This window comes from Caenorhabditis briggsae (assembly GCF_000004555.2).
Source record: "Caenorhabditis briggsae complete genome, chrIII, whole genome shotgun sequence".
Lineage (NCBI taxonomy): Eukaryota > Metazoa > Nematoda > Chromadorea > Rhabditida > Rhabditidae > Caenorhabditis > Caenorhabditis briggsae.
Window position 1 is genome coordinate 12281905 of NC_013490.2, and position 16770 is coordinate 12298674.

Sequence of the window (16770 nt, forward strand, 5' to 3'; positions counted from 1 at the left end):
AATACACGCTCTCCCCAGCTCCCAATATGAACTGCAAGCCTTTTTCTCAGCGGAGCGCGGTTGAGCGCGGCGAAAATTTTTATTTTTTAAATTTTGTACTGAAAAACCGGTTTTTAGCAAAATTTTCTTATTTTTCGCCAATTTTTTCGATTTTTCGTCCATAGGAATTGTTAAACCGGCTAAAACACACATTTTAAGTACAAAAGCAGAAAGTTCCGACAAAAAAAAATTAAAAATTCAGAAATCTCAATTTTCGGAATTTTACAAATTTGCAGAAGTTTTTCAGTCATTTTATTCATATTTTTCAATTTTTCAATTTATCTTTCATACTTTCTCAGCAGAAAATCGAGGAAAATCACCGGAAATCGACCTAAAAAACTCATTTTTAGAGACCGTACCGATCGGAAAGAATTGAAATCCGAAAGAAACGAAACCGTAAGAAACGAAAGCGAAAGAAACGAAACGGAAAGAAACGAATCGGAAAGAAAGGGGAACCGTGCGCCACTTTGCGGAAACTCTGCGCACAGATTGCAAATGGGCGGGGTTTATCAAATCTGAAGTGAAGTGCTGAAAGACTGAATGAAAACTGGAATTCTTCGAGTATTCAAATCAAAATTTTCAATATTAATTGAAAATCGGCAAATTTATTGAAAAAAAATCATGTTAAATTTACAGATATTTCAGGAAACGAGGTGAATGAAGTTTTGGCGACGGAAAATGATGATTTCTGGAATATGTTTGATATAAAACGAATGAATGCCGATAATAATGTGATAAGGACAAAAAATGAAGAGAAACACATAAAAAATAGGGATAATTAATTGAGAAAATAAATGAAAATTTGACTGGAAAAAATGAAAACGGGCGAAATAAAAGGAAAATGGAAAAAATGGTAGAAATAAAAGGGAATCTATAGTAAGAATGTATGAAAATTCATGAAAAGTAAGAAAAAAAAAGGAATCTTATAATTTAATCAAATATGAGCGGTTCGTAATTGTTTAGAAATAGGGAATACAATGGAAATTAAACTGGGAAAAATGTAAATGAGTAAAATGATTATTCCTGGAATAAATGTAATTTTTAAAAAACAAATGAAAGACGATAACAATGTTATGCGGATGAAAATGAATAAGAATATATAAGAGAAATCCGAAAAATTCCAAGCTCCTCATATTTTATTCATTCATAATTTTCCATTTTAATTACTTGTCATGTTTTTCCATATGTATCTCCTATCTGTTTTCTTTTGTAACTTTTTTTTTCTTTCAACATATTTGTAAATCATTCATAATTGTACATTTTTTTTCTTTTTTTCTTTCCATGAGATTCCAGTTCAATGTTCCCTTCTTCTCTCAACCAATCCACTTCACTTCTTATATATTCATATTCATTTTTTCAAATTTTAAATTTTTATTACTGTTACATTCCTACTACAGATTCCCTTTTATTTCGACCATTTTTTCCATTATTCTTTTATTTCGCCACGGCCTCGCTGAAGGGAACCTAGATTTAAAAATTGGAAAGCGCGCCAAGTTTGGACGCGTTGCGCGGTCGCGTCGCGGCTTTTCATTTTTTCCAGTTAAATTTTCATTTATTTTCTCAATTAATTATCCCTATTTCTTATGTGTTTCTCTTCATTTTTTGTCCTTATCACATTATTATCGGCATTCATTCGTTTTTTATCAAATTTATTCCAGAAATCATCATTTTCCGTCGCCAAAACTTCGTTCACCTCGTTTCCTGAAATATCTGTAAATTTCACATGATTTTTTTTCAATAAATTTGCCGATTTTCAATTAATATCGATAATTTTGATTTGAATACTCGAAGAATTCCAGTTTTCATTCAGTCTTTCAGCACTTCACTTCAGATTTGATAAACCCCGCCCATTTGCAACCTGTGCGCAGAGTTTCCGCAAAGTGGCGCACGGTTCCCCTTTCTTTCCGATTCGTTTCTTTCCGTTTCGTTTCTTTCGCTTTCGTTTCTTACGGTTTCGTTTCTTTCGAATTTCAATTCTTTCCGATCGGTACGGTCTCCATTTTTACGACTCGCGTTTTGCGCGTAGACTTAAATGCCTACTCCGCAGTACTACGGTAAACAACGGTGTTTGCACCTCGCTCAGCCACGTCGAATTTTCAAAGCACTGCTCTCTGGTGTATTGGTTTTCGGGCTCTTTTTTCATCTATTTTTCTAGATTTTTAGAGATTTTTTATTGATTTCTAAGTTTTAAAATCGATTTCGCGGCCTAAAAAACCGTTTTAGTGCAAGGTTTCGGCTGGAAAACGGTTTAAAAAATAGACAATTTTCGAAAAAAAAATTGTTTTCAAATTTTTTGTCATCAAAATAGATGTTGCGGGCTAATATTGAGTATTAATCCGTTTTAGAGAACGTTTTTGTTTTGAAAATTACAAAAAAATTCGAATAAATATTTTCCAGATGTCGTTCTACCAACAAAGCGGATCCCAGGCGTCTGGGACCAACCACAGAAGAACGTGGGATGAGAAAGAGTACTCGCTAGCTGCTCATCAACGAGCGCTCGATGAAAAAGAGGCCGAAGATATCAGAACTGGAAAAAAGAAGAAAGACGAGCCAAAAGTGAAGCGAGAGATGCTGAAAGCCAGGGAATACAAGGTGGATCTAGATTCAAAGGTCGGCAAATCAGTGGTTATCACAAAAGCGACACCATCGGCGGAGACTGGAGGCTTCTATTGTGACGTTTGTGATTGTGTAGTCAAGGATTCCATCAATTTTCTGGACCATATCAACGGAAAGAACCATCAGAGAAATATCGGAATGTCGATGAAAACGAAGAAGAGTACGGTGGAAGATGTGCGAGACAGGTTTAAATTGCTCAAGGAGAAAAGTGAGTGCTTAAAAAAGGCTATTTTTGGTCTTAAAAAGCTTATTTTTGCCCTAAAAAGTTTTTTTTGCCCGAAAAAGCGCCAATTCAGCTCTAAAATGGACTATTTTTGCCCTAAAAAGGTATGTTTTTGACTCAATGAGAGCTATTTTTGGCCTAAAAAGAGCTTTTTTTCGCTCCGAAAAGAGCTATTTTTCCCCTAAAGATGCCTATTTTTGCTCTGAAAAGAGCTAGTTCTGCCCGAAAGGTGCTATTTTTGCTCTAAAAAAGCTATTTTCACACTAGAAAGAGCATTTTTGCCCTAGAAAGAGCTATTTCTGGCCTTAACAGAGCTATTTCTAGCCTTAAAAGAGCAATTTTTAACCTAAGACGGTGACTATTGTCGACCTTAAAAGAGCTATTTTCGCCCTAAAGATGCCTATTTTTGCCCTAAAAATCTCCATTTTTCAGAAGAACGAGAAAAGCGGGAAGCGCAAGTGGAGCAGTTGCTAGAAGACGTGCAGGAAGAAGAAGCGAGAATGGCAGACTACAAGAAAGATAAGAAGGTTGATAATAACAGAAAACGAAAGAGAGAAGCGAAAAAAGAAGAGGATGAGGATGAGCAGGAGGATGATGATGGTCTGGATCCGGAGATTCGTGCCATGATGGGATTCTCTGGATTTGCGACGAGCAAGAGATGAATTGCGGAATTTTTGAGCTATTTTGTGGATCTCTTTTGTATAAAATTTTCATAATAATTTGGTTTTTTTTCTCGCTATTTTTGATTTATTCGTCTCTGCGAGATTTTTACCTATTTTCTCTCTTGTTTTTTTGCTAGTTTTTTCTCTAAACCTCTTTTTAGGCTAAAATCCAAACTCTGTGCCTAAAGTCCAATTTTTAAGCTCAAATTTTAGTTTTTAAGCTCAAAATCCAAATTTTGAGCCGAAACCCCATTTTTTAGGTTGAAAATCCGATTTTATAGCTAAAAATACCAATTTTTAGCTGAAAATCTAATTTCTGAGCTGAAAATTCGTTTTTTTTTTGAGCTAAAAATGAATTGTTTAAGCCGAAAATCCATATTTTGGACTCAAAATATTGAACTTTCCAGCTGGAAATCCGATTTTTTGAGCTAAAAATTCAATTTTTTAATTTTCAAGCTGACGATCCAATTTTCATGCTCAAAAACTGAATTTTGAGCTGAAAATTAAAATGTTATAAGCTAAAAATACGAATTTTGGGCTGAAAACCCAATTTTTAGCTCAAACCCCGGTTTTTATAGGGCTAAAATCCAATTTTCAGGCTTAAAATCCGATTTTTCGAGCTGAAAATTCAATTTTTAAGCTTCCAATTCTTACCTATTTTCTCTCTTTTTTTTGCTTATTTCCCTAAAAGCCTGCTTTTGAGTTTAAAATCCGACTTTTCAAGCTGACGATCCAATTCATGCTCAAAAACTTTTTCATGCTCAAAAACTGAATTTTGAACTCTAAAAATCTTCTTTTACGAAGAAATCTTTTTTGCCAGAATTCGCTGTAGAAGTGTCATACAAAATAATCGAAATTTGATTACTTTTTTCGAAATTAGCTGAAAAAAAAACCAAATTTTTAAGACAAAAATCCAATTTTTCATATTAAAAATGCGAATTTTGAGCTGAAAATCCAATTTTTAATGCGATTTTTCAGATGAGAACACTGGTACCACTTCTCCTCGCGCTGTTCGCCATTTGTTTGGCTCAACAGCAGACTCTCGATGAGAAGGTTCAAAACCTGGCGGACCTGACCGCCCGTCAGTCCATTGTCAAGTTCAACATGGACAAATGGAAGAATTTGGTGCGAATGCAACCGCGTAACTACTCGATGATCGTCATGTTCACAGCGTTGTCGCCAGGCGTGAATTGCCCGATTTGCAAGTGAGTGCAGGTGGAAAATTGATGGAAATCGTTGAAATTGGCTGGAAAAACGGACTAAAAGTAGCCAAAAATAGCGAAAAATGGCCGAGAAGATGCTGAGAAAAATAGCTAAAACGCTGAAATTCTGGCCGGTTTTGAACAAAATAGCTTAATTCTCATAAGGTTAGACATACTGGAAACCGACTGGGAACATTTGAAAAAACTGCCGAAAATAAAAAATTTTGGTCAGAAAATAGTTCAAAATGACCCTAATTCGCTTTTTAAATTAAGTTTAGACCAATTTCAGGGTTTTTCAGGTCTTTTTTAATTTAAAATTTACTGAAAATCGACTAGAAACGATTGCCAAAACGTCAACTTTTAGAGTCCGAAAACCAATTTTTAAGACTCAAAAATCCACATTAACCGCCATTTTCAGACCCGCCTACGACGAATTCATGATCGTTGCCAACTCCCATCGCTACACGAGCTCTGAGTCCGACCGCAAAAAGGTGTTCTTCGGAATCGTCGACTATGAAGACGCTCCACAAATCTTCCAACAAATGAACCTCAACACCGCCCCAATTCTCTACCATTTTGGAGCCAAACTCTCCGCCAAGAAGCGTCCAGAACAGATGGATTTCCAGAGACAAGGATTCGATGCTGACGCTATTGGAAGATTCGTTCAAGACCAGACTGAAGTTCACATTCGTGTGATTCGCCCACCAAACTACACGGCTCCAGTTGTGATTGCTCTCTTCGTCTCGCTTCTCTTGGGAATGCTCTACGTGAAGAGAAACAGTCTGGACTTCCTTTTCAACAGAACCATGTGGGGATTCGTTTGCATGGCTATCACCTTCATTTTCATGTCTGGACAAATGTGGAATCACATTCGTGGACCACCATTCATGATCACCAATCCAAACACCAAGGAGCCATCGTTCATCCATGGATCCACACAATTCCAGCTGATTGCTGAGACCTACATTGTTGGAATTCTCTATGCTCTCGTCGCCGTTGGATTCATTTGTGTCAACGAGGCAGCTGATCAGGCTAACGGAAAGGATAAGAAGAATCAGCAGAAGAAGGCTAACCCGTTGTCAAGCCTTTTTAGCATTCCAGCTAATAGTGAGTTTTTGGCCTTGAAAGTAGCTATCTTGCTCTAGAAAGAGCTATTTTTGCCCTGAAAATGAGCCTAAAAAGTGCTGTTTTAGCCTTGAAAAATCATTATTTTTGGTATTAAAAATATTACAAAACTGGTGGCCTAGAAAATCCAAAAAATTTTGGTTTCTAGGCCATGGGAATTTTTGACCAAATTGCAGAGTATTCCAAATTCTATTTATTAGTGTTTCGAAGCTAGAAAATATGATTTTTCAATCTAGATACACAAATTTAAAGCTTGTGGCCTAGAAATCCGAAAATTTGGGTTTCTAGGCCATCACTTTCCTAACAGCGTAATCTTTGAAAATGGCTATTTTTAGCCTCGAAAATGTCTATTTTTGCTCAAAATTCGTATAAAACATCCCGAATTGCTCCAATAATGCTGTGAAATTTCCAGCTCTCGCCATCGTCGGACTCGTCTTCATCTGCGTCTTCTTCTCGTTCCTGCTCTCAGTGTTCCGCTCCAAATACCGTGGATACCCATACTCTTTCTTGTTCTCGTAAGCCCCGCCCCCTTCTTTTAGATCCATTGCCGCCAACAGAAATCTGTGTTTTTTCTTCTTAAATTAATAATTTTTTTCTTTTTTCTCTCTCTTTTTCTATATGAAATTCTCTTTACTTGTAGACTCTCCTCATATTCCAAAGCTTTTTCCTAAATTTTGGGTCCCTTTTTATGTAATTTCCAAACATTCTAGACGGATAAATTGTAATTTATTTCATTTTTTAAAGAATTTTTTGAAATTCCCTCGTGAACCTTTTTTTTAAATTTCCCCGCCACGTTTATCCAGGTTGGCGAGGATCTCCATGATGCCTCCTGAATTCTTGGACGAAGCATCAGAAGGAGGCTCATGGGGGATCCAGAGACAGAAGAGCATCGGAAGTTTCGGTTTGTTAGGAACTTCAGAAGACGTCTTCAACGGCCAAACCGCTGATTCTAGGGAGTACAACAGCTACCTGGAGCACCGAGAATGCCGAAAAGCTACTCGAGAGCTCTGTGAGCTCATGGAGCACGAGTCGGTGGGATGTGAATGCTTCGAGAAGGAGCCAGAAGACGTGACGACTCCAGAAATGCCAGCGATGCTCACAATTCTCCAGCCGGACCGGAAATTCGATAGGGATCCTGAGTTTTCGGTGGCCGGCATTTTTACCTATGCTCCGGATAGCCAGTTTGGGCTTGCGCCGATTTTGCAGAAGGTTTTTAGGCTTAAAATGAGCAATCTTAGGCTTTTTAGAACTTATATCTAGGCTTAAAACCAGTCTTTTATGGATGAAAAGAGCCCAAAAAAAACTCCAGAAAAATCCAAAATTTTTTGGCAAAAAAAGTGGAAAAATTCCAAAAAAAAATTGAGACTTTTTGGCCCAAAACCAGCCAAAAAGTCCCAAAAAATTGAGATTTTTTGCCAAAAAATATTTTGGAAATTTCAAGAAAAATTGAGCATTTTTAGCCTAAAAAATAGCGAGAAAGTTCTAGAAAAATAGCATTTTTGATCTAAAAACTCGAAAAAAAAACCAGAAAAATGAGAATTTTTAGGCTAGAAATAGCAAATTTTTTGAGCTTTTCAGCATGAAAACTGAGCATTTTTCCCCGACAAAAATTTCAGAAAAATCGAAAATTGGGGTCTGACGGAGCACCGATTCCGGCTCGAAAACCGTATGCTTACAAGGATCGAAGGAGGAAAAATGCCGAGGAGCGACGGGATATTAAGAAGAAATTGTTCATGGATCTAGGCATCATTCGGACCAGTTCCGGCATTGATGTGAGGAAGTTTTGGCGCGAAATTTGAAATTTCGAAATTTTGAAAAATCCGAAAATTTCAAGAAATTCGAAAATCGAGAAATTTTGAAATTTCGAGGATCCAGAATTTTAGATAAATAAGAAAAAGCCAAGATTCATTTTTTGGAAATCTCAATTTAAGTTTTCTGTAAATTTGAATTTTCCGTAAATTCGATTTTCAAAAGTTTTTGGAATTTTTGATTTTGGAATTTTTGGAATTTTTCGGTTTTTATGAAATTTGTAATTTTCGAATTTTTTTTTAGATTTTTGGGTTTTTAAATAAAAATCATTGAAATTTCAATTTTTGGGTTTCTTGAATTTTAGTATTTTTTTGAAAATTTTGAAAATTTTCGATTTTTTTGGAATTCGTAATTTTCGAATTTTTTGATTTTTGAAATTTTCGAATTTTCGATTTTTGAAATTTTTGAATTTTTCGATTTTTGAAATTTTCGAATTTTCTCAATTTTTGAAGTTTCGATTTCTATGAAATTTGTAATTTACGAATTTTTGAAAATTTTCGATTTTTATGAAAATTTTTAATTTTTCGAAAATTCGATTTTAAGAATTTTGAATTTTCTCAAAACTTAATTTTTAAAAATTTCGAGTTTTCGATTTATGAAAAATTTTCGAGTTTTTAAAATTTTTCGATTTTTATGAAATTTTGAATTTTCGATTTTTGAAAAATTTGAACTTTTGAAATTCTTAATTTTCGATTTTCGCAAATTTTCGAATTATCTGAAATTTCGATTTTCAAAAATTTGAACTTGAAATTTTCGATTTTTTTGGTTTTCTGAATTTTTGGAATTTTGAAATTTTCAATTTTCAATTTTTTGGTATTTTCGATTTTTGAAAATTTTTGATTTTTAGAAAGTTTGAATTTTCTGAAATTTCGGTTTCCAAAAATTTTGGATTATTGGATTTCAAAATTTTCCAAAATCCGATTTTCTGAAATTCAAATTTTTCGAAAATTCGAACATTTCGAAAATCTGGTTTCCCGAAAATTTTGAATTTTCGACTTATGAAAATGTTCGATTTTTCTGAAATTCTGAATTTTCGCTTTTCTGAAAATTCGATTTTAAGAATTTTCGATTTTCTGAAATTCTGAATTTTCAAAAAATATGTTTTTTGAAATTTTTGGAAATTCGAAAATTCAAATTTTTCAAAAATCCTTAAATTTATAATTTTCGAGATTTTCGAAATTCGAATGAATCCTCAATTTTTCAAAATTAGGTCAAACGACAAAAATAAAAAGATTTCACTGTAAAAAAAACCCCTAAGTTTTGGAAAATTTGGCTGAAATTTCAAATCCCAAAATTTGAATTTTTTCAAAAAATTCAAATTCCCGCCCCTCCCAAAAATCCCAATTAAATACAGAACGAGGAAAAGAATCGGGAAGAAGCGATGAAGCGAAAAGTGACAGAAACCATCGTGACGACGTACTGCGAGCTGTGCGAACAGAACTTCTCCAGCTCCAAAATGCTGCTCCTCCACCGCAATAAAGTACACAATACGGCCTACATCGAGTGCCACCTGTGTCTGAAACTCTTCACTCGAACGATTCAATTCAACCGACACATGAAAACGCATTACGGTCCGAATGCGATGAGTCATGTGAAATGTGAGCTGTGCGAGCGACAATTCAAGGATAAGGAATCGCTGAAAACGCATTGGGAGGTGTCGCATAAGGATATGAAACTGCATTGATTTTCTGTAAAATGTTTATTCGTTCTTTTCTCTGTGCTAAAATTCAATAAAACTCGATTTTTTTGTTGTTGGAATCTTGGCAATATTTTGTTTTTTGCACAAATTTAGGCCGCTGGAATACTTGAAATTTTTTGAATGTTTTTTTTTTAGAATTTAGGCCTGAACGTGATTTTTTTGGTAAAAATTGGAATTTTTCAATTTTTTAGCTGAAAATACACTGAAAAACTCAAAAAAAAAACCTGGAATTTTCCAGTAAATTTTGACCAGAATATTCCAATTTCAAAAAAAAAATTTTCACCCAAAAAACCAATTTTAAGTAGAATTTTTACAGTTTCTAGCTGAAAATCTGCTGAAAAACCCAAAAAATCTAACTTTTCTAGCTGAAAATCCCATATTTTAGCCAGAAAGGCTCGAGGAAAATCTGAAATGTTTGGAAAATTTTTTTGGGCCTTGAAGCGAATTTTTAAGTGTATTTTTAAGTAAAATGTGCATTTTTATATGTTTTAGCTGAAAATTCCCAACAAAAACTCGGAAAATATCTGGAAATTTTTGACCCAAATTTTCATTTTTTAAAAGATTTTTTTGACAAATTCATGCCAAAACATGATTTTTCAGTGAAAAAATCATATTTTTCACAATTTTTAATGCTACAAATCGTAAGTTTCAGTCAGAAAACCCTCTAAAAATCTGAAATTCCAGGCGCAAGAAAAGTATATTTTCGCCCCGCCCATCTCGCGAACGACACTCCGCATATCCCGCTGGCGTGCGCCTTGTTTAGCGTAAATCCACACGAATTTCGGCTCTCGATCTCAACTTTTTTCAGCGCTTTTTAGCCGATTTTTTGGTATTAAAATGAAGCAAAAGAGAGAATTTGCGGAGGAAAAGGTAGGAAAAATTGAAAATTCCGAGTTTTTTAATGAATGTAACCTATTCTTCAGGTTGAAGAGGAGGAAATGGAGGAAGTTAATGAAGAAATTGAAAAGCTAGAAGAAAATGTAATTTTTCAAAATTTTAATTAATTTTAAGCCAATTTTTGCAGGTAGAAGATGAAGAGATGGACACAGAAGACGTTGAGCCTAAGCCTGAAGCAAAAATAGGAGAAAATGGACTTAATAAGGATCGAGAGCTGTTCAAAGTGCTCGGAAAGCAGGAAATGAAGAATTTGGAGGCGTTGAAGTGAGATTTAGGCTGAAAAACGCAGAAATCAACGATTTTAACTCGAAATTTAAGCTAGAAATGAAGGAAAAATGCGAAAATTTGGTTTTTAAAAAAATTTTTGGAGAAAATTTTTTCCCGAAAAATTTTGAAAAACATAGTTTTATTGTTATAAATAAGGTTTAAAAAGCTGAAAAAAACGATTTTTACCTCAAATTTCTCGAAAAATTCCATTTTCAGAGTCACCAGCTCGTGGGTCCAGCACGCCACCACCTTCTCAGCCACCATTGACAGCTCCACATCTCAAAGCCTCTCGAAAATCGATATTCCCGATTTTCTAACCGTCCCCGACACGATTTCCACCTGGTTCCCGGTTCAATACTCCGTCCTTCCCGCCCTTTTCAAAGATATCCAGGCTCCGCCCCCATTGAGACCTCGTGACGTGGCAATTGCGGCTCCGACGGGCAGTGGAAAGACGATTTGTTATGTTTTGCCGGTGCTGGCGGCCGTGGGATCCAGGCCGTCGAATAGCTTGCATGCGGTGATTTTGGTGCCAGTGCAGACGCTGGTGACACAGATTGTGGAGGAATTTAGGTACGGGAATAGTGATTTTTAGACCTAGAATTTTGAAATTTGGGTTTCTAGGCCATCTAAATTGTTGAAAAAATTCCAAAAAAATCAAGAAAGTCAAAAACTGGCCTAGAATCCCAAATTTCAGGTTTCTAGGTCATCATACGATGTCTAGGAAGGTCTAGAATCTGTAAATTTTCAAAAAAAATTCGAAAAAAAACTCAAAAATGCAAAAAAAGAAGCCTTGAAAATCCAGAAAATCCTAAAATTTCAGAAAAATCGAAATTCCAAAAAATCTCAAAAATCCAAAAATGGCCTTCATACAATGCCTAAAAAGGTCTAGATTTCCAAATTTGTGTATTTCTAGGCCATCAACCTTTAAAATTTGAAATTGGCTTAAAAATCCCCGATTTTCGGGCTGAAACTCCGATTTCCGACCTGAAAATCCCAGTTTTGAGCTCTAAAAGTCACTTTTTGCAGTGAAAAATCACCAAAAATCAAATTTTAAGCAATAAAATTGTCAGAAAACATTTGAAATTTTTGAAAATTTGGCTGACAAAAAACATTTTTTCAAGCTAAAATTCAAATTTTGAGCTGGAAATTCAATTTTTCAGCTCTAAAATATCGATTTCGTGCTGAAAATCTAATTTTTTGAGCTCTTAAGTGGCAAATTTTGAGTTGAAAATCCAATTTTTAAGTTCCTAAATATTAATTTTAAAAATCCACTTTTTGAGCTCTAAAATAACAAATTTCGAGCTGAAAGTCCCATTTTTGAGCTCTAAGATACCAATTTTGAGCTGAAAATTCAATTTTTGAGCTCTAAAATATCAAATTTTGAGCTCTAAAATATCAAATTTTGAGCTAAAAATCCAATTTTTAAGCTAAAAAATGTGAGGTTCCCCGATTTTTTGACAGTTTTTAAGCCAAAAATCGCTATTTCCAGACGCTGGAATGGTCCCGAAGGCACTGCCAAGGTTGTCTCTCTCTCCGGAGCCAACGATTTCGACAAAGAGCAACGTCAACTATCCGCCGATCCTCCAAACGTGATCGTCGCCACGCCGGCGCGCCTTGTTCAACACCTAACCGCCCAAATCCCGCCCCCAATCGATCTATCGAAATTGAGATTTCTGATCGTTGATGAAGCGGATCGAATGGGCAAATTGATGCGAGAGGAATGGCTGGATTTGGTGGAATTCTTGTGTGGAGGCATGGAGAGAGTGGCTTGTCTGAATGACGTCATCAGACAGAGACGGGCTCCACAGAAGATTGTTCTATCGGCGACGTTGTCCAAGGATGTCGAAGAGTTGCATTTGTGGAATCTGTTCAAGCCCAAATTGTTCTCAGCAACGGCGACGAAGGCTAAAGATGTGGGGCTTGTCTTAAAATTGGCCGAAAAGTGGATTATCGTGCTAAAAATCCAATTTTCGGGCTGAAAAATCTAGTTTTTGAGCTCTGAAAGTCGCTTTTTTTCGCTAGAAAAATCAGTCAAATCGATTAAATCAGCTCTGAAAATCCAGATTTTAAGCTCTGAAAATACAATTTTTGAGCTGAAAATCCGTTTTCTAAAGTAAAAATGAGCAGTTCGGGATGAAAAAATACCGAAATTTGGTCCAAAATTCAATTTTAAATCAAATAAGCCTGAAATTTCAAATTTCAAGCATTCTCAGATTCTTAGATTCTTAGATTCTAGGATCCCTGGATTTTAGGATTTCTGGGTTCTAGGATGCCTGAATTCTAGGATCCTTGAATTCTAGGATCCATAGATTCTAGAATCCCTGGATTCTGGGATCCCTGGATTCTAGAATCTTTGAATTCTAGAATCCCTGGATTCCGAGATTCCTGAATTCTAGAATCCCTGGTTTCTCGAATCCCTGGATTCTAGAATCCCTAGTTTCTACCAAAATCAGGGGGTGCTTACCCTACGTCTCAGGGCCTGTCCCTGTATTCTACGAGCCCTGGATTCTGGGATCCGTGGATTCTGAGATCCCTGGATTCTAGGAGCCCTGATGTCTAGGATCCTCGGATTCTAGGATCCCTGGGTCCTTGGATTCCTAGATTCCCCAAAATCTTAAAAATCGCTTTCAGATCACCTCCACCGTCCCAATGGATCATATCTCTGGTCGTCTCGCCCTCCCATCCTCCATCTCCCACCGCCTAATCGTCTCCGACTCTAAATTCCACCCGCTAGCAGTTTATCAACAAATCCAACGAAACAAGTTCAACAGAACTCTAATCTTCGTCAACGAAGTCTCCTCCTCAAATCGGCTGGCTCATGTGCTCAAAGAGCTCTCTCAGGGAGAGTTCGAAGTCGATTACTTCACAGCGCAGCTCTTCGGAAAACGCCGATATAAGATGTTGGAGAAATTCAATAAAAACCCGAATCGAGTGCTCATCTGCTCAGATGTGCTGGCGAGAGGAACGGACTTGAATCGGGTTGATTGTGTTATCAACTACAATCTGCCCGCGGATGATAAGCTTTTTGTGCATAGAGCCGGAAGAACGGGACGTGCTGGGCAGGAGGGATATGTGATTAGTGTTGGTGATAAGGAGACGAAGAGGTTGTTTGTGAAGATGCTCAAAGTCACAAATTTGTGGGGAGATACGGTTGAGGAGCAAATGGATGAGTACCTGTTTGAGAAGGATTTGGAGAGGTGAGGTTTAAAATGAAAATTGAGCTGAAAATTGAAATTTCGGCTTGAAAATCATAAAGTTTCACCCAAAAATCAGCAAAAATTTAATCTGAAACTGTTATTTTTTTTCGGCTGAAATTTTGACAATTTTGAACCCAAAATCATCAATTTTATGCTGGAAATTTTCAAATTTTCGATCTAAAAATTTTCAGATTTCTGACCAAAAATCACCTTTTTTATGCTGAAAATTGCTGAATTTCTCTCCAAGAATGACAATTTTGAGTCCAAAAAAGACGAATTTCGATTACAGAAGTAGCAGAATTTGGTCCCAAAAACTTCGAATTTTCTGCAGAAAATTTCAAATTTTCGATCTCAAAATCACCGATTTCCAGCTAAAAATAGTCGACATTCGACTGAAAATTGACTAATTTGTCTTAAAAATGACTAATTTTGATCTCAATAATTTTGAAATTTTCGCTGAAAATTGGAAATACTTGATCCCAAAATCACCAATATCATGCGGAAAATTATCGATTTTTCATCCTAAAATCATCAATTTTCTGGCTGAATATAGGAAAATATAGGCTTGAAAATCATCATTTCGTTTATTTTGCCTCCAAAAATTGTTATATTTGGCTTGAAAAATCATCAATTTCCAACTGAAAATGGTCAAAATTCCATTGAAAATTAGCGAATTTTTTTCTCAAAAATTGACTGATTTGGCTTGAAAAATGACTAATTTTTATCCCAAAATCACTATTTTTATGCGAAAAATTATCGATTTTTCATCCCAGAATCTTCAATTTTATGCGGAAAATTCTCGAATTTCGACCCCAGAATCATCTATTTTGATTCTAAAAATTGACTGATTTGCCTTGAAAAATCATCAATTTCCAGCTGAAAATGGTCGAAATTCCATTAAAAATTGACTAATTTTGATCTCAATAATTTTGGAATTTTCACTGAAAATTGGAAAAAATTGATCCTAAAATCACCAATTTCATGCGGAAAATTATCGATTTTTCATCCTAAAATCATCAATTTTCTGGTTGAATATAGGAAAATTTAGGCTTGAAAATCATCATTTTCATGCTAAAAAATGTCCGAGTTTCGATCCCAAAATTGCCAATTTTCAACTAAAAATTTCAGATTTCGATTTCAAAAATTGATTGATGTGGATTGAAAAATCATCAATATTTTGCTGAAAATTGTCGAGTTTAAATCGCTAATCGCCTATTTTTAGCTAAAAGTCACCGGTTTTTTTTTGTCCAACAATTGACTGATTTGGCTCAAAAATGACTAACCTTAATCCCAAAAATTTCGGGATTTTCGCTGAAAATTGGCAAATTTTGATCCCCAACATCAACCATTTTCTGATAAAATTTCTCGAATTTCCTTCCAAAAACGACCAATTTGTTATTGGAAATTTTCAGTTTTTGGTCCCAAAATCCTCTATTTGATGCTGAAAATTCCCAATTTTTCCAGATACACGAAAGCGATTGAATCCCTCAAAACCATCGTCTCTACAAACACAAAAACCAAAAATGGCTCAGCTGCCAAACGATCCGGTTTCGAAGCGAAACGAAAAAGCAGACCGAATGCGAGAGGAGAAAAGCCGTGGTTGAAGAAGAAGACGACGACGACGGAGTGATGCTCTTCGGATCCAAAAATCGATTTTTTGGAGAATTTTCACCAAAATTGGACCCAAAAATTCAATTTTTTCGTTGTTTTTTAATGCCATTATTTGTTGATTTTTTCGTTGATTTTTACACTGTTGTTGCTGCTGTTTTTGGTTTTTTTTTTCGCATACCCATGAATACTCATTTTTCTTTTATAAAAATCCAATTTTTGCTGAGAAATTTGTGGAAACTGGGTGAAATTCCAGTGATTTATACTTGAAATTTATTGATTTTTTGTAATTTTTGGGTCACACTTTGAGCAATTTTTCATAATTTTAAATTTGGAATTTAGGGATTTTTAGAAAGCTTTGAGCCTTTTTCAAACCTTATTTTCGAGCGATTGTTCAGCTTTTTTGAAGCTTTTACTCGAGCTATTTTCAGTGATTTTTAGCTCAAATTTTGAGAATTTTTACTTCAAATTTTGAGATTTTCGCATGAAATTTAGGTATTTCAACCTGAAATTGAAGGATTTTTGGGCAATTTTGAGCCATTTTCAAAGCTTTTTTCAGCTATTTTCAGTAATTTTTACTTCGAAATTTGTATTTTTCGCTCCAAATTTCAGTGATTTTTCATTGAAAATTAGGTATTTTAACCTGATTTTTAGAGAGTTTTGCTCGAAATTCAATGGTTTTCACAATTGAAATTTAGCAAATTTTCGGATAATTTTGAGCTTTTTTCAGCTTATTTTGAGTTATTTTCAGAGATTTTCACTTGAAAATTAGAGACTTTCAGCTGAATTATAGTGATTTTTTTGCCTGAAGTTTAGGGATTTTTGGGAAATTTTGAGCCATTTTCAGGAATTTTTATATTTAAATTTTTGGGATTTTTAGGTTATTTTGAGCCCTTTCTAAAGCTTTTTAAAGCCTTTATCAGTGATTTTTAATCCGAATTTCAGTGATTTTAGAATTTTAATGAAAAACTTATTTGTTTTGAGCCATTTTCAGTGATTTCTCATTGAAAATTAGGGTTTTACCGATTTTTACAGTTTTGCTCAAAATTCATGGTTGTCACTTCGAAATTTGTATTTTTCGCTTTGAATTTTGACGGTTTTTAGTTGTAAATTAAGGATTTAAACCTGATTTTTAGAGATTTTTGGCTGGAAATTTATGGTTTTAACTTGGAAATTTAGCGATTGTCGCCTGAAATTAAGGGGATTTCGGGCAATTTTGAGCCATTTTGGCTCCATTGCAGCTTATTTTGAGGCAATTTCAGGGATTTTTACTTATATCTTGTTAATTTTAGGCAGACATTGAACGTTTTCCGACTCATTTTTCACCATTTTCGCCCCCTGTTTTTATCATATTTTAAGCCAGAAAACATACTTCCAGATGAGCAGCTCGGGTGTGATAACCCAATTGGTAACCGACGCGTTGTCG

At 35.1% G+C, this 16770-nt stretch overlaps 3 protein-coding genes across 3 annotated transcripts; all 3 read left to right on the forward strand.

Moving 5' to 3' along the window:
• Positions 1 to 2436: 2436 nt before the first annotated feature.
• CBG00030 lies at positions 2437 to 3540 on the forward strand (the record flags this gene model as incomplete). Its single annotated transcript, XM_002642602.1, has 2 exons — positions 2437 to 2863; positions 3311 to 3540. 2 exons carry the CDS (start codon positions 2437 to 2439, stop codon positions 3538 to 3540), a joined length of 657 nt encoding a protein of 218 aa, XP_002642648.1.
• Positions 3541 to 4518: 978 nt separating this feature from the next.
• Positions 4519 to 6386, forward strand: CBG00031 (the record flags this gene model as incomplete). Its single annotated transcript, XM_002642603.1, has 3 exons — positions 4519 to 4745; positions 5161 to 5849; positions 6280 to 6386. The coding sequence occupies 3 exons, from the start codon at positions 4519 to 4521 to the stop codon at positions 6384 to 6386; spliced, it is 1023 nt and encodes a 340-aa protein (XP_002642649.1).
• A 1214-nt stretch (positions 6387 to 7600) lies between these two features.
• Positions 7601 to 15366, forward strand: CBG00032 (the record flags this gene model as incomplete). The annotated part of the gene is made up of 7 exons (XM_045244520.1): positions 7601 to 7639; positions 9031 to 9339; positions 10400 to 10536; positions 10756 to 11109; positions 12029 to 12452; positions 13171 to 13736; positions 15201 to 15366. The coding sequence occupies 7 exons, from the start codon at positions 7601 to 7603 to the stop codon at positions 15364 to 15366; spliced, it is 1995 nt and encodes a 664-aa protein (XP_045091454.1).
• Between the last annotated feature and the right edge of the window lie 1404 nt (positions 15367 to 16770).